General features: G+C 38.5%; 1 protein-coding gene across 18 annotated transcripts in view; it reads left to right on the top strand.

Annotated features, from left to right (window-relative positions):
- ELF1 (E74 like ETS transcription factor 1) overlaps positions 1 to 18,353 on the top strand; it is a 117,158-nt gene extending 98,805 nt beyond the window's left edge. For 8 of the 18 annotated variants that reach the window (XM_060394261.1, XM_042254626.1, XM_042254630.1 and 5 more), the window contains 5 exons: positions 6,131 to 6,214; positions 6,974 to 7,166; positions 8,090 to 8,533; positions 15,504 to 15,590; positions 16,307 to 18,353. In XM_060394261.1, the coding sequence (XP_060250244.1) occupies positions 6,131 to 6,214; positions 6,974 to 7,166; positions 8,090 to 8,533; positions 15,504 to 15,590; positions 16,307 to 16,901 (1,403 nt within the window). In that variant the 3' untranslated portion in view covers positions 16,902 to 18,353. Of the gene's footprint in view, positions 1 to 6,130; positions 6,215 to 6,973; positions 7,167 to 8,089; positions 8,534 to 15,503; positions 15,706 to 16,306 lie in introns of all 18 variants that reach the window. The other 10 variants (XM_060394267.1, XM_060394270.1, XM_042254629.1 and 7 more) reach the window with 2 other exon arrangements.

Raw genomic sequence — 18,353 nt, 5'->3', positions numbered from 1 at the left:
TCATGGCCAGGGTTCTCGACCTCCTGCTTTCTTTTCAGTCTGCTGCATAACGTCACTGGCCCCATCGTGCCAAATGCAGCCACGGACACCAACTCCAAGATCACTGCTGCTGCTAAGTCACTTCAGTCGTGTCCGACTCTGTGCGACCCCATAGACGGCAGCCCACCAGACTCCTCCATCCCTGGGATTCTCCAGGCAAGAACACTGGAGTGGGTTGCCATTGCCTTCTCCAATGCATGAAAGTGAAAAGTGAAAGTGAAGTCGCTCAGTCGTGTTCGACTCTTAGTGACCTCATGGACTGCAACCTACCAGGCTCCTCCATCCATGGGATTTTCCAGGCAAGAGTACTGGAGTGGGTTGCCATTGCCAAGATCACTACCAAGGACTTAAAAGAGAGAAGCTGCGGGGGAGCTGGAGAATGGGAGCGAGGGCCTGCTAATGGGAATGCTGAGAATGGGGAAAATGGGGAACAGGAGGCTGACAGTGAGGTGGGTGAACAGGAGGAGGAGGGGGATGGTGAGGAAGATGAGGCATCCGCAGCAGCTGTGGGCAGAACAGCAGCTGAAGATGACCGGGATGGGGACACTGACAGAAAGAAGCGGAAGATGGGTGAGGATGACCAGCAGCAAAAACGGAGAAGTGAAGCTCACGGAAAAGGCTGCTGTAGCCCATTCACCCTCCTCTTCGCGCCTCAGACCCTAAACTGCCAGGTGGAGTCTGGCCTGCCCACCGTGGGCTCTCCACCGTCCAGCCAGAGCCACACAGCATGGATTTGCAACAGGAGAGGAAAAAGAAGCCGAAACTTCCAAGAAAAAGTACTTTTTTCTTAAAGTATTTTTAAACGGAAAATTGGTATTTTATATTTACATTTTATATATTTGTATATATTGTTAGGGGTTAGCCATCTTTAATAATGATCTCAGATGAGCAAACCAGTCTTCCCAGCATTCTCTCTCTTACTTCTGACTTTCCTTGTGGTGTGACCATGTTCATTATAATCTCAAAGGAGAAAGAAAATGTTGTTAAAAAAAAAAGCAAAGGCTACAACAAAAAATCAGTCTTATTTCGAGAATGCCAGTAACCCTTTTGTGCATGTATGTAGCTGTACTATAAGTAGCTGGTTTTTATGAGATGGTTAAAAAGGCCAGTGATAAAGTTTTCTTTTTTTTCCTTGACTATGAAGTTGTGGTTTATTATTATTATTATTATTTGGCCTGCTTGATGTGTGTGTGAAACACTGTTGTCCAAAAATAAACCAGAATTAAAAAAAAAAAATCCTAAGGTTAGTTCACTATGAACCTCAGATAATAGAATTATCAAATAGAAACTTCCAATGAATATTATTGTAATTATTAATGCAAAAGAATAGAAAATATGGTCAAAGAATGAGACTATTAAAAAATACCAGGTGAAACTTCCTCTTCTAGTCAAGATGGAGTAACAGCTCTTGATGTAACAACTGTTTTCTGGATATGACACCAAAAGCACAAGCTTTACAAAGGTTAAAATTAATAAGTGGGATTACAATAAACTCAGAGTCTCTGCACAACAAAAGAAACAATCAGCAACATGAAAATGCAGCCTGCAGCATGGGAGAAAGTATTTGTAAATCATATATTGGATATATGATATATTAATATCCAAAATATATAAGCAACTCATATGACACAATAGCAAAAAAAAAAAAAAATCCAATTACAGAATGGGCAGAGGACCTGAATAGACATTTTTCTGCAGAAGACATACAAACAGCCAACATATACAACCAAAGATGCTAAATATCACTAGTCATCAGGGCAGTATAAATCAAAACCACAGTTAAGATATCTCTTCACACCATAAGATGGCTAGGAAAAAATCGAAGAGTCATTTATTTGGTAGAAGGGGGATTGGGACATTGAACTGCTTTTAAATGATGTGAAGAAACTGTCTCTTCACCCTTTTTTTCCACTCTCCGGTGCTTTTAAACCCCTTCCTAAGGAGGCTGAGAGCTGGGGTGTATTCTCGAGCTGCTTTTTGAGGCTGGCATTTTGAAATATGCTGGAAAGTCTATCTCACCTCTGAATCATTTGTTGGGTCTCATCATCGAGAGGGCTGGAGAGGAGTATGTCGTATATCACGTTGTGTTGTATACCTTAAACGTATACAATATGTCAGTTATATATCAATAAAACTGGAAAAAATAAAAACAGAACCCAGATTTACCCTCCTGTTTGAAACAACTGAAACCACAAACAAAGTATCTGAATCAGTGGTTCTAAAGAAAGTGGACATCAGTCAACAAAAGCCAGCGATCCTTGGAAAATAGGAAACCAATGAGGTGTGATTACCCCACCTTCCTGCATGGAGAAGATAGTTTTTGGAAAACAGTATGGCAGTTCCTTAAAAAACTTTGTGTATACTTAACACGTGACCCAGCCATTCTACTGCTCAGTATTTACCCAAAAGAAATGAAACTATACGTTTAAGAGAAAAACTTATGAATGAATGAATGAATGTTCATCAGCTACTGATCGGATTAAACGTGTGGTTATACCCGTACAGGGAAAGACCATTCAGCAATAAAGTGGAATGTACTGTCGATACATAAGACAAAAATGGATGACCCTCAACATAATTATACTAGGGGAAAAGAGCCAGATTCCCACCCCCCTGCCATAAAAGAAGAGTATGGTTCTGTTTATATGAATTGTACCAAGTGTAAATCTGTAATGATAGAAAACAAGTGGTTGCTTACCTGTGGATTGGGCAGGGTGGGGAAAGTGAGGATTACAAACACACTCTAGGGAGTGAAGAATATGTTCATTATCTTGAGTGATGGTTTCACAGGTGTATACATATGTCAAAACTTATCGGATTATAAACTTTAAACATAAGCAGTTTTATTGTATGACAGTTATACCTCAATAAAGCTGTTTTTAGAAAGTAAAAGACTAATATCCTACTTAATGGAGAAAGACTGACATGATAAGGAACCAAATAGAACACTTAATATTTGGGTTAAATAGCAAATTAGTCACTGCTGAAGAAAGAATCAGTGAGCTCCAGTCTAGAGCTGATGTAGAGTAAAAGATAATAAAAGAGTTAAGAGACGTGAGGATTGCTTGAGAAGATCTACACGTTTAATCAGAGCTCCAGGAAGGGAGAATGTGTAGAGTGAGGAAGAAGCAATATTCAAAGATGATGACTGAGAAATTTTCCAGAATGATGTTAATCCCAGCATAGTGAATCCTGAGTAGCATAAGTAAAACAGATGCAGGCCAGAATAGATTATGCTAAAAAAATGTGGAACATCAAAGACTCCCTGCAACCCACAGCCAAAACAAGAGAAAAAAAAAATAAAAGAGGAAGAAATGGACCAATCAGGGGGAAACTGCATTACCTGATGAGGACTGATTATTGAATTGGCCGCAAGCTCCCGTGAAAGGCTGGAAGGGCTGGGTATGTTCAAAGTATTAAGAGAAATAACTTCACAAAATTTATATACCAATTAACCTATAGTTCATGTGATGCTGTGTGCATCGTCGCCGTGAACAGTGAGGAAGACAGTGGAGAGGATGGATGCTGGGTAGGCTGCTGACAGTATCTTCCGTGACTGACACTAGTAGGGGAAAGCAGCGGGATGAAAACAGTACTATCAGGACTCCCCTGCTGGCCCAGTGGCTCAGACTCTGAGCTCCCGATGCAGGGGACCCAGACTCTGTCCCTGGTCAGGAGTCTAGATCCCACATGCGGCAACTAAAGTTCCTGCATTTGCTGTGAAGATCGAAGATCCCGCATGCCGCAACTGAGCCAGTGCAGCCAAATAAATAAATATTTTTTTAAAAGAGAAAACATTAGAGAAAATAAAACAGAAGGATAGCAGCTAACTGAAGCCTGGCTTCTAATCCTCACAGTCATGAACACAGTTAGCTAGAAATCTCTAGGTTCTCTGCAGATGTCTGCAGTGATGGCATTTGAGGCACCAGGCTGCCTATTTTCCACGTGTATACATCTGGTAGTCTCAGGAGGGACCAGACCTGAAGAGTGACTCTTTTGACTTTCTTCTCCTCATAGCTCAGTTGGTACAGAATTCGCCTGCAATGCAGGAGACCCCAGTTTGATTCCTGGGTTGGGAAGATCCCCTGCAGAAGGGAAAGGTTACCCACTCCAGTATTCTGGCCTGGAGAATTCCATGGGATCACAAATAGTCGGACATGACTGCGTGACTTTCACTTTTCACTTTCCTTGACTCTTACCACCTTAACTTCAGAAGTGCTTTCCCATTCAGTCTGTCTTGGGATGTATTGCTATTAACAGACTGATTCCAGATTGGGAAAGGAGTACATCAAGGCTGTATATTGTCACCCTGCTTATTTAACTTATATGCAGAGTACATCATGCAAAATGCTGGGCTGGATGAAGCATAAACTGGAAACAAGATTGCCAGGAGAAATATCAATAACCTCAGATATACAGATGACACCACCCTTATGGCAGAAAGTAGAGAGGAACTAAGGAGCCTCTTAATGAAAGTGAAAGAGGAGAGTGAAAAAGCTGGCTTAAAACTCAACATTCAAAAAACTAAGATCATGGCATCCAGTTCCATCACTTCATAGCAAATAGATGGGGAAACAATGGAAACAGTGAGAGACTTTATATTTGGGGCTCCAAAATCACTGCAGATGGTGACTGCAGCCATGAAATTAAAAGACACTTACTCCTTGGAAGAAAAGTTATGACCAACCTAGACAGCATGCTAAAAAGCAGAGACACTCCTTTGCCGACAAAGGTCTGTCTATTCAAAGCTATGGTTTTTCCAGTAGTCATGTATGGATGTGAGAGTTGGACCGTAAAGAAAGCTGAGTGCCAAAGAATTGATGCTTTTGAACTGTGGTGTTGGAGAAGAGTCTTGAGAGTCCCCAACTATTCCATCCTTAAGAAAATCAGTCCTGAATATTCATTGGAAGGACTGATGCTGAAGCTGAAACTGAAACTCTAATACTTTGGCCACCTGGTGTGAAGAACTGACTCACTGGAAAAGACCCTGATGCTGGGAAAGATTGAAGGCAAGAGGAGAAGGAGATGACAGAGGATGAGATGGTTGGATGGCGTCACCGACTCAATGGACATGAGTTTGAGCAAGCTGTGGGAGTTGCTGATGGACAATGAGGGCTTGCATGCTGCAGTCCATGGGGTCGCAAAGAGTCGGACACGACTGAGCAACTGAACTTGTCTTGTGTTGCTACTAATCTTGTGACTTTAGCCCTAAAGAGTTCTTTTTTAAGTCACTTCCCTAAATTACCTCAGCGTTTGCCCTTGTGATCTAGATCAGAGAGAGTCAAATTCAAGAACGTCATGGTTAGAAGTACTAACTGAAGCATCCATTTATGCTTAATCTCCATTGCCTCTCCCATGCAGGGTGGTAGCCTGTTCAGATAGCATCATTGTCCCAAGCTAAGTCATAGGCAGCATTGCTACCAGGTTTCGGCTCTAGGTAAGGGGAGAAGAGATCACAAACATGGCTTTAGAATAGTCGGTTGACCCAGACTAAGGCTGAACAGAATACACTTTTAACTCTGACTTGTCTGGGGCTGGGTGATGGATAACCATAAAGTTTGTTTACTGTAAATTGGAAGAAACATAGAATAAGATGTTTTAAAATACACAAAATAAAAATTGAGTATGTGGTTCACGAAAATTTAACCTCACTTTTACCTTATTTTTTTATATCTAGAAGTTTTGGGTAGTTTCCAGTATTTGAGAACCAACCAAGAGGCAGACAGACTTATATGGCCTGATTTTGGAGCCCAAGTTTTATCAATATCAGTACTGTTCATCCAAATTTTAAGAATTGTCACCTGAAAGATAAAATTAAAGTTTCAACTTAATCTCATTTTTACAAAGGAGCCAAAGTATTGTTTCCTACATAAAAGTGTCTGTGATCTAACCTATGTTAATGTTAAATTTTTACTGAAGTTATTTTCCTTTTAATAAGTAGTATTTAGGAAACCAATATGTGTTCCATGTGTAAATACTTGGCACTTGAAATTGAAGATTAGTGACCAAAAAAGCTTTTATAAACAGCTAAATTATCCATTCTCTCTCACTTTTGAGGGCAAATATTTACGTAGAGCCATTGTGATTTCAGGGAGAAAAACTAAACCACCACGTCCAGATTCCCCAGCCACTACACCAAACATATCTGTGAAGAAGAAAAACAAAGATGGGAAGGGTAAGTACTACTACTGTAATTTCCTTACAATATTTATAGATCAAGTAACATTCAGATTGCTCTAAAATATCTACATACTGTAAGTAGAAACCACTAATAATAACTGTATACTATAAGTAAAAAACACCAGATTTTATTGAAATGGATCTTATTGCTGCCACCTCCCACATACACAGTTATCACTTTCTGTAGAAATACTCGTAATGTAGCACAAGAAATCCATTAGGAGATTTTCACTTCCCTGTCAAAATTGTCTATCTTTTCATTTAATAATGAGTCTCTTGGAAGAATTCAGCCACATTAGGTTTTCAGTTCATAGGCACTTTATTACATTGTCCTGGAGTTTTAATATTTTCATAACTGCTTCCCAAATTTGAAGAAAATTGTTAAGGCTTATCTGCTGGCTCTTGATATAAAAAGAACAACTATTGAAAGATTTTTTACATTTCTTTTTCCTTTTCTTCTATGTAATAATGTTTCTTAAAGAGGCTGAAAGAAAATTTCTTACAATGCTTTCTCCCTAGGTCATCACAAATCTAATTGGCAGAATTGCTCTATTCGAATAATTTATGTGGGACTAATAAAAAGATCTATATTAGACTCTAGAAATTATGACCATTATATCACCAGTACTAACTGAGCTGTGTAATTTGTTTTATATAATTATAAATGGAACTTAATAAGACCTTTAGTTGTGTTTTATTGTGCCCTTTCAAATAAAGTTTTGATTCAGTTAAAAAGAAATTGCTTTTGTTTCAGGAAACACAATTTATCTTTGGGAGTTTTTACTGGCACTGCTTCAGGACAAAGCTACTTGTCCTAAATACATCAAATGGACCCAGCGAGAAAAAGGCATTTTTAAATTGGTAGATTCTAAAGCAGTATCCAGGTTGTGGGGGAAGCACAAAAACAAACCTGACATGAACTATGAGACCATGGGAAGAGCTCTCAGGTACGTGAAATTTCTGTAGTTCATTGTGTGAAGAATATTAATACTAGAAAGCAGGTAAGTTCTAAAAAGTCAGAGGGTTTTCTTTAGAAATGGTGAATTTTACTATTGAAGTGCTAAAACCCCACTACTTATAGAAGTGGGTGTTTAAATCGAAATATTATTTCAGTCTGGAAAAACGTTCTCCTTCCCCCCAAAATCTTCATGCAAATAATGGATATTTTATTTATGAAGAGATCAGAAAATGTTAAACTATCATCAGGCATTGTACATTGACCACAAGGCTCATATGTTTTGAGCCATTAAACTTAAATTCAGCACAAAATAACAAATGTTGGTAATGCAGGTACTTTATAAGAGGGTGCGTTTTTAAGCATGAACCTCAGGTATGATACATTATGTTGGAATAAATGAATGCTTCAAGAATAATGTTAACCATTGTGAAAATGTTGAACAGAGATACCTCTTCAACCTACTTTTAGTTTGTTTTCCTTTGATCATGTCATTTAGTCGTCAAGATCTGGATATGTTTGAGAAAAAGTTAGTGGAAACATCCAAATCTGATAACTTGATAATTTTTTAAACCAGAACTATTTAGTTACAGTTTGCATTTTATTTTTTAGCTCACAGTTGTTAGGTTCTTGATCTAAGTAGAATCAGTGACAAAACTTGAATCACATCTGTTTGTACATCATTAAGTTTTATATAGAAAATTGTTTCAGATTTACTGAATCGACTTTAAAACAGGTAGGGACATTATAGTAAGCTATGGAAGAGAAAATAACTACCCTTCATTTAGAAATTCTTTTCTCACTTGTTTGTTTCCAACTTTAAACTCTTGTTCATGATTACAAAAGTTTTGCTGTGTTGAATATTGTTTATGTTTAACCGAATACAATATTGATGAAATTGTCTGTTTCGAATAGGTACTATTACCAAAGGGGTATTCTGGCAAAAGTAGAAGGTCAGCGCTTGGTGTATCAGTTTAAGGATATGCCGAAAGACCTTATTTATATAGATGATGAAGATCCAAGTTGCAGCATAGAGTCTTCAGATCCATCACTGTCGTCAACAACCGCTTCGAGTAGGAACCCAGCAAGTCGATCGAGAGCATCTTCAAGTCCAGGAATAAAAGGAGGCGCCACTACAGTTCCAAAACCAGGGAATTCGAAAGCTGCAAAACCCAAAGATCCCATGGAAGCTGTGCAGCCGTCCGAGGCTCTGAGGACAGTACAGTCCACACAGACTCCGTATCCTACCCAGCTCTTCCGGACTATTCACGTGGTGCAGCCGGTACAAGCTGTTCCAGAGGCAGAAGCAGCCAGCAGCATGCCAGAGGAGACGTTAAATCCTTCCGTTCCGAGTATTAGGTGAGAAAGCTAAAGTGACCAGCGCAGATCATTGCGTCATGTTCTGTGACAAGAGTCATTATTGGTTAAATGTGTCAGGATTCAGAAGTGGAAATAAAAATGATAAAAATGATTTCAAGCTAGAACTTTTGGTCAACAGATTGTTTCAGCAGCAAGGCATCAGTCCTCTGATTTTATCAGTGATTTGTTGTTTTTAAACTTTGATAGCACTTGATGTGATTCTCCCAATTTGAATCAGTCCTATATAGCTTTGTATAACTGATTGATCTATATAAGAAGAGATCCACATACAAGAAAATCCAGGGAATGGTTTCAGATCTTTTGGGGGACAAAGTTAGAAGCTGTGAAAATTTAACATAAATTTACGTATAATGACCCTTTGGGATGCATTGAGTTCTAAGAAATTCACATTATTCCTTGGGAAGATAAGTCTTCTCAGATAGTATCCAGAATAGTCAAACAGGTTGGGAGTCCAGGAATCAGGTTTGTAGAGTGGCAGAATTGGAGGAATAGTTTTTTGGTTTAATCAAATCAAATCTGACTCATAACCCTAGAGACGACATATCTTAACAAAGTCTAACAACAACTTAGACCGTTTTTTTTGCAGAAACTTTTGACTGGTTTTGACTGATTTACAATGGGGAAAAAGGAGAAAGCCAGAAAATTAGTTGGACATTTTCAGGGTTCTGTTTTTTAGTTTCTACTGCTGTGAATTTCCAGAACATGACTTATAAGAGCCCTTCCAAATCCAATAAATATGATTCTTTTGATTATTTTTCATTAGCTGACTCCTGTCTTACAGTTGTATATTCTCGAGTATAAATGCTGGATTTTTATTCAGTTGACCTTGAAGTAAGCATTACCTAGAATCAAAACAGACCTATTAGACCATTCAGTCTTCCTTGTATGCTCCAGTAAACTTTTGACAAGTTTAAGAGAATTGAATTATATCTTAAATTATTGACATACGAGGGGTGTAGGTCACATTTTTCCTATCTTAATTAAACAAGTACTTATTTAACTATGTTTTCCCTTAAATATTTGTTTTCCTCCAAGTTCTGTTGGTTACTTACGATGACTGAATATCTGATTGGAATTATGTGGTTCCGCTCATCGTTTTCTAGGCTCTGTGTCCCTCTTTGTTGTCGTCGTGTTTGTGTTGATAACAAACATGCAGATCGCTGGGACTCCCTTCTTGGATGGATTCAGGTTTTTTTTTTTTTTTTTTAGCATCTCTGACCAAAGGTTCCTTTTTAGACCCTGAGAATAAAAACAAACCAGAAGAAAAACAACAATAACAAAAACACACAGCTCTAGCTCAGAAAGATTATAAATCATGATATTGTATTGGATAATTTACTACTGTGAATGTCAGTTTCTGAATAAGACTCAGTGCCAGGTATTAAAGGGTTGTAATAAAAAAACTTCCTGTGATTTTCAAGCTGTCTTTGGTATACCTTTCAGAACCTTCATTTTTACCTTCTCTGAGAGTTCTATGGGCTTCCCCTGTGGCCCAGAAGGTAAAAAAGAGTTCTGTGGACTCTGCCTGATTCCTCCTTCTCCTGTTTTTTTCTTTTCCAACCTCTGTGTTATCGATGCCTCTCATTATGTGATGTTTCTGACCAGAGCCATCCTTTGTTTAATGGGTCAAGAGCCAGCATTTGTGGTATTGCCTTCTTGCTGCTTTTGTTAGGTCTGTGTTGCATACAGAGAGTTGTCCAGTTTCTGTAGCTTCCACTGCCAGCTCTTGCTCTGCTCAGAATTCCTTCCAGCTGAAGCTGACTGCTTCCCTCTACCATGTTCTAGTACATAATCCAGGTTTTCAGGTAACTTTAATGCCTGTCTCCTGCTATCCATTTAAATCTGTAGAAGCTACCTTCTATCCACTATCCTTTTTCTAGCACCTAACATAGTCTGACACAGAATGCTCCTTCATATTCGTAGAATTTGTTTGGAAGTAGTATATATGATTCTTTATCTCCTTTCAGAATAATGAGTTCTCTAAGTGGACTACTTATAAAATGAACAAATACAAAATTTAACTCTTCAAACTTTAAAACACAATTTTTTATTCTTTTTTTTTTGACCGTGACTTGTGGCTCACAGTAGGGATCTTAGTTCCCTGACCAGGGATTGAACTAGGCCCATGGCAGTGGAAGTCTTAAGAACTGACCACTGGACCACCAGAGAATTTCCAGAACAATCTCTTCTTGTAGAAATTATCATGTATTTATATGACTATCTGTGTATCTACATTCATTTTTTAAAATTGGGGTATAGTTGCTTTACACTGTTATTAGTTTCTGTTGTACAGCGAAGTGAATCAGTTATATCCACATACATTCTTAATCATTTGTTTGATTTTAAAACAATTCTCTCTCTCACTTGGTTGTATTTTATTTTCCTCCCTCAAGTCCTACTTATCTTCACTGTAATTATGCCAACTTTTAACTGTAGAAATTTCAAATTATGGAAGGGTTGAAAGAGTACATTGAACACCTGTTTGCCATCCATCTGGATTTATAATTGATCTTTGTTTCTTTGCTTTCTCTCAATATTTATTGATGCCCTTTTTTTGTTTGTTTGGGTATTTGTCAAGTCAGTTGACATCACCATGACATTTCACCCCTAAATATTTCAATGTACAGCTCTTTAAGAATATAGACATCCCAAGTAACCATATTATCACTCCTAAGAAAAGTTACAGAAATTAGGCTATCTTTCTTGGCTAGTTTTTTAAAAAACCAAAGACCTTTGAAATATTTTTTTCTGTAGTTGAGAGAAGGTACAATACTTACAACTTAGTTCAGTTCAGTTTGTTTGCTCAGTTGTGTCCGACTCTTTGCGACCCCATGAATTGCAGCACGCCAGGCCTCCCTGTCCACCACCAACTCCCGGAGTTCACCCCAACTCATGTCCATCGAGTCGGTAATGCCATCCAGCCATCTCATCCTCTGTTGTCCCCTTCTCCTCCTGCCCCCAATCCCTCCCAGCATCAGGGGCTTTTCCAATGAGTCAACTCTTCGCATGAGGTGGCCAAAGTATTGGAGTTTCAGCTTTAGCATCAGTCCTTCCAATGAACACCCAGGACTGATCTCCTTTAGGATGGACTGGTTGGATCTCCTTGCTGTCCAAGGGACTCTCAAGAGTCTTCTCCAACACCACAGTTCAAAAGCATCAATTCTTTGGCACTCAGCTTTCTTCGCAGTCCAACTCTCACATCCATACATGACTACTGGAAAAACCATAGCCTTGATTAGATGGACCTTTGTTGGCAAAGTAATGTCTCTGCTTTTGAATATGCTGTCTAGGGTGGTCATAACTTTCCTTCCAAGGAGTAAGCGTCTTTTAATTTCATGGCTGCAATCACCATCTTATGAATTAAATTTAGGTTAATTATTAAATTAATGTAACAGGAACTGATAACTTTCAAAGCACTCTATATTTCATATACTTTATGTATATTAAAATATAGAATCCTTATTGCACAACGAGATATAGGTAATATTCAGTATTCCTATTTTACAGTTGGGGAAACCGATGCAAAGAGAGGCCAAGGAGCCTGGTCACAGGTGGAGATAGTGGTGGAGATAATGTTTTAATACAAGCAATTTAGTCTAAATCAGTGAACTTAATGATCTGATATACTCTCAGTTAATTCACACAATCACAAGAATTATTTACTTATTTACAGAGAAGTAGCAACATATTTTTTCTCCATTTTTTCCTTTACTCATTTCTTCTTATCTCACACAATTGCCCATAGAATTATCCCTCAGTATCCTCAGGGGATTATTTCCAGAACTCCCTTCAGATTCCAAAATCTGAGGTTGCCTCTTATGTAAAATGGCTAATATTAGCATATAACCTCCATATAGCCTCCCATATACTTTAAATTATCTCTAGATTACTTATCATACCTAATACAGTATAAATGCTATGTAAATAGTTGCCAGCATGTGGCAGATCATTCAAGCTTTGCAATTTGGAACTTTCTGGAATTTTGGGGGAGGTGAGGCTGGATATTTTCACCTGGGGATATCCAGACTCACATGGATATTTCTGGGGGAGGTTGGTGGAATACATGGATGTGGAGCCATGAGTATGGAAGGCCGACTGTGTCTATGTTGAAATTGATTAAACTTTTCTTAATTGATTTATGGTATATGTATTCAGGTTTACAAATCTTAACTTTGGCTTCACAAAAATAAACCTCTAGTAAAGTATTTTCCTAAAATTGTCCCTTGGTAAACTTGGAGGTCCATATACCTACCAAGTATAACTTGTTTCTCTGCAATGTTTTTCCAAGCACTTAGTTTGTCTTGCTGCTGCTGCTAAGTCGTTTCAGTCGTGTCCGACTCTGTGCGACCCCATGGCAGCCCACCAGGCTCCCCCGTCCCTGGGATTCTCCAGGCAAGAACACTGGAGTGAGTTGCCATTGCCTTCTGCAATGCATGAAAGTGAAAAGTGAAAGGGAAGTAGCTCAGTCGTGTCCGACTCTTAGCGACCCCATGGACTGCAGCCCACCAGGCTTCTCCATCCATGGGATTTGGGTCTTTTAAATAAATTAGCCTCTAAAAATATCAATATATAATGTATGTGCAAGTGAAGTTGCTCAGTCGTGTCCAACTCTTTGTGACCCTGTGGACTGTAGCCCACCAGGCTCCTCAGTCCATGGAATTTTCCAGGCAAGATTCCTGGAGTGGGTTGCCATTTCCTTCTCCAGCGTATCTTCCCAACCCAGGGATCGAACCCAGGTCTCCCACACGGCAGGCAGACGCTTTACCATCTGAGCCACCAGGGAGCTCCTATATAATGTATAGGTTACTTTAAAAGCCATATAATGGAGTAGGAATTGTTGAGCATAAAATTCTCGCCCTACAATCCTTGTCAATTATTAGATATGACATTGGATTATATTAACCAACTGTTCTGTTTTCTCATCTGTAAACTAAAGATGATATTATTTAACCTGACAGGTGGTTGTAACAATTAAATGATGCTTCCTGACAGCTGAGTAGATATTCAGCAAAAGCCAAATATTATATTGTATATCTTTCTTAGCTTCAGAAAGTTTGAAGAATTTTAAATAACCAATATTGTACCAGTTGGTTACAAACAGCTTGGGCTTTTTAGAAGTAGTTAACTGTAATGTAACCTTTGTTGTGCAATATAATTATAAGCAGACACAACTGACAGTTTAATAATTAACTAAGAAAAAAATAGTTTTAATTCCTGTGGTTGGGAAAAGGCTGCATAATATTTAATCCTTTAATCTCTGAATTTTTTATTAGCGAAAATTTATTGTTTTATAATTTGTTCAAATAGCCAGTATATTTACATTGCAGGTATTTTGGGTCAGTGTATATATTTCCTGGCAGATGGCAGTCAGATGCCCAGGAAAGGGCCCTCTTTTTCTGACTTCAATAAAAGGCATTGAATGTCTCATGGTAGCCCTGATTAACAACGTGGAACTTTTCCGAGTAGATTATTGGTTATGCCATACCTGAGAGAGGGAAAGAGAAAGGGGTGTGTGAGCGTATTAGAGTTGTAACTCCCTGCTGTTTAAAAATCTAATAGTAAGCATCCCGCTTTACTTGAAGTTATTCAGGACTGAAGTGACAGTATGTTGTAACGATTAAGCGCATAGGCTCTGTAGTTGGCTGATCCCTTTTCTTATCTAACTGCTCACCTTATGCGAGCTGTTCAGCTTCTTTCTGCATTAATTTTTTCATGTGGAAAATTGTGATAATAATACTGATTTGGTGGCCAGGCTATGCATATTCATAGACACATTCTGTATGCTTTCCATGTGCCAAATTCTATTTTATCTGTATTGTACGGGTACATGAGCTCTTGGCATGGGAAGCTCTTGGATCTTTTTTATTTAAAAAATGGTATCAGTCTGTAGGGTCAGTTACCATTTGCAGGCTTAGATTCTACCCAGGATATCCTGATTTTAGGCAGGCAGGAAAAAAGAGAGGTACAGTGTAGTTTGGAGAAGTGCCCTAGTTCCCAAAGTTATTCTATATCCTTCCAACTCATCACTGCCTGCCCACTAGTATTAGTATACCTGGCCTTTATTCCTGGCCGTACCCTGCCAACCTAGTAAATCTCCATTACCTGACTCGCACTCTCTTCTAGCAGTGTCCTTCAAAAGGGCTGCTGACATCCTGCTGTGGACGGATTCTCACAGTGGTGACTGTGGTGGCAGACTGAACTTGAGGAACAGTATCCTGCAGGTGTGGGTGTGGGCTCCAGCTAGTCCGGGCCTTTCTGCCTCCTCTTAGTTTCTCCTGAGTTGTACAGAGCCATCTTCCACCTTATCCACTTGGTTTCTGCTCTAGAATTTCATTTTTCACATGAGACAGGCCACATAACTGTCACTTGCTAAAATTTACCTGTGATGGTCTCCTGGCAATCATTGGCATTTCGTTTATGGGGACTAATACGGCCCTTAGCCATCTGAAGTAGCAGTCCTCTCCCTTTTGTAAAATAGCTTTACAGAATTCAGAGGAAACACAGTTGAGATCCATATGCTGAGTTTGTTCAACATTTGTTTTGTACTGACAATAGCCGTGAGTATATAAAGTTCACAGCTGTGAACTTTAAAAATTAGATTGACTTGTAATACCATTTATGTACCTCTTTTCTTCAATAAATAGAGTTAACAACTTAAACTGGATTTTATGTTAAAATTGTATCTTTATGATTAAAATTTGTGCAGATTACTTGAGCTGAGAAAACACACCTCTAAAACAACCTTTGTTTATTTTTGCCAAGATTTTGCCTTACCTTTTGTTCTCTCTGCCGTCCTAAAGAACCCTCATGAGTTAATCATATTCATGACTTGTTTTATGTAATATGAGCCGTGAATTATTAAAATTCTTCTCATAATTCTATCACATATACATGTAAGGTTGAAGTATTGTTTAATTTTAGTTAATTGAGTGTTTTCTCTATATAATAGAAAAGTGAAGTCGCTCAGTCGTGTCCGACTCTTTGCGACCCCATGGACTGTAGCCTGCCACGCGCCTTCGTCCATGGAATTTTCCAGGCAAGAATACTGCAGTGGGTTGCCATTTCCTTCTCCAGGGGATCTTCCCGACCCAGGGATCGAACCCGGATCTCCCACACTGCAGGCAGACTCTTTACCGTCTGAGCCAAAACAGGTTGAAAACAATTATAATCATGTGAAGTTTGGTAATCTGGTTGGACTTATAGGTGACATTATTCCTCAAATATTAAAATGATAGTGGATCCAGTGTTTATTTAAAAATTCCTAATTTTCGAAAATTACCTGGCAGTCCAGTGGTTTGGGCTCTGCATTTTGCCAAAGGCCAGAACTGATCCCTGATCAGGTTACTAAGATCCCACAAGCTGCATGGTGCAGCATAAAAATATATATATATATATATATATATATATATATTTTCCTAAGTCAGGCAGCTTATGTATAACTTCTTTGGGAGACATTTTGATATCCTCCTTCAACAAAAAATTGCTTCCCCATTTGTGTTAATATAGTGCTTTATACAGACTTTTTTTTCACAGATGGCATTATAGTTAATGGACTGAGAGTTTTTTGTTGGCCATTTCTGTATGTGCAGTGTTTAATGCTGGGTCTGGCACAATGTTTTTGTTGCGTTGGCAATAACAGGAAGGAGCATTTGAAATGAATAACTCATGTTTTGTTCAAGTGACTTGTCAAGTGTTGTTTTCAACAATCTAGAATATGCTTATTTCCTCACTTTTATTTCGTAATCTCAATAGGACCATACAGACTCCAGCCCAAGTTCCAGTGGTGGTATCTCCTGGGAATCAGCATTTGCACACGGTAACACTCCAGACAGTGCCAATCACAACAGTGATAGCCAGCGCAGATCCATCGTCAGCTGCTGGATCTCAGAAATTCATCTTACAAGCCATCCCATCCTCACAGCCCATGACAGTCCTCAAAGAAAACGTGGTGCTCCAGTCACAGAAGCCGGGCTCCCCTCCCTCCATCGTCTTGAGCCCAGCCCACGTGCAGCAGGTCCTCACCAGCAGTGTCCCGCCCGTCTGCAACGGAACCGTCAGCGCGGCTTCGTCACCGTCCTTCAGTGCTACCACGCCCATGGTGACCTTTTCTCATCACAGTTCACAGCTGGTTGCTCACCCACCTGGCACTGTAATCACTTCAGTTATCAAAGCTCAAGAAGCAAAAACTCACATACAGGAAGAAGTGAAAAAGGAGGTTGAAGATAATGAGGAACAAGGCACTGAAGACGCTGAGCAGCAGCCACAGCCTTACGTGATGGTGGTGTCCAATGGATTTCCTTCTCAGGCAGCTGTAAAAAACGAACTCCTGGAGCCCAGTTCCTTCTGAGGAAGACGCCAAAGGAATTACAGATGGCTGGTTTTTAACTGAACATTTTCGATTGTATGCAAACTATTGATTCTAAGATAAATCCTCCAAACTTTCCTCATTTTGTAGTTACTTGTTAAAAATTAGTAACAGTTAATTTTGAATTTGTTAGATGAGGGGGGAAAACCCAGATATTTCTGTTTGTTCTCCAAATGTTTCACAATTCAGTTGTGAAGGAACAGGCATCTTATACTATGAAGACAGTCTTTTGAGATTTTTTTCCAGTGGTTATATGATAAGCATTTTACAAGCACCATTTTAAATTTTATACTGCATTAGCTTTTCTGATTCTTTTGTAAATACAATACTTAAATGTAAGACATCAGGAAATTTATATAGGAGCTGTTTTCATTCCACTCGTATCACAGGTTAAGTCTTGACTCTTTGAAATGCAAGACACCTATTTTATGCTTTGTTAAAATTATGATTTCACTTAGATCGACTTTAGTTTGTTGCACTCTATGTTGAGCTATGCCTATGTAAAATATAACTTTAAAAACCAAAATGTGCCCGTGATAGGGCTGAACCGTTTCAGAAGCAGGATAATAGAAAAGCATCAGCCTAAGAGTGGTTCTCCTGCTGACTAGCTGTGTAACCTTGGGCAAGCCATTTGATCTTCTGGGCCTCCTAAGAGGAATGGTGTATTGGATTAGACTCCAACTCCTATCTAGTTCCTATCTAGTTCTCCAATTTCCCATCTAGTTCTAAATTTTATGATTCTAACTCCTACATTTTATCAATTTATCAAATTTATCATTTAGTATCAATTAAAACATTATCAGCTTATCTCCTAATGTAAATATAACTAAAATATTACAGAAAATTAATGGTCCTAAAAAAATTCACTTTTCTATTATCTGTAAGACCTGCTATGAACCTGAATTCTTCCTAAATAGTTTGTTCCTTAACTGTTTAGGCCCCTGTGCACTGTGATCCACTAGTAAACTTATGTTCTGAGTGCTAAATGATATACTGCTATCCTGAAAGAGTCAGGGCTCTTTAAGGGCCCAGAAAGCAACCAAGCCTTGGCTAATCTGACTGAGTAGTCAATTGCAATAAAACCATAATTGCTTTGTATTTTGGATCTTTTTTTTAATTGGGAGTGGGGGAGGGGAATTACATACAAAGATAATATACATTATATATCCATGTTTCTAGATTACTTTTTAGATTACTTTTTCATCTGTAAATAATGTACATTTAATTTCACAAGAAAAATTGTTTCCTGCAAATTTTTTAGTATAGCAAAAAGCAATTTTTGTAGGTGAAAAAATCATTGTGTTTAGAGGTCTAATGTTATGTTTTCATATTACAGAGTGAATTTGTATTTAAACAAAAATTTAAATTTTGGAATCCTCTAAACGTTTTTGTATCTTTAATTGGTTTATTATTAAATAAATCATGTAAAAATTC

Source organism: Ovis aries, chromosome 10, assembly GCF_016772045.2.
Source record: "Ovis aries strain OAR_USU_Benz2616 breed Rambouillet chromosome 10, ARS-UI_Ramb_v3.0, whole genome shotgun sequence".
NCBI classification, from domain to species: domain Eukaryota; kingdom Metazoa; phylum Chordata; class Mammalia; order Artiodactyla; family Bovidae; genus Ovis; species Ovis aries.
The sequence above is the reverse complement of the archived record's forward strand: the minus strand, read 5'-3'. Positions and strand labels throughout refer to the sequence as shown.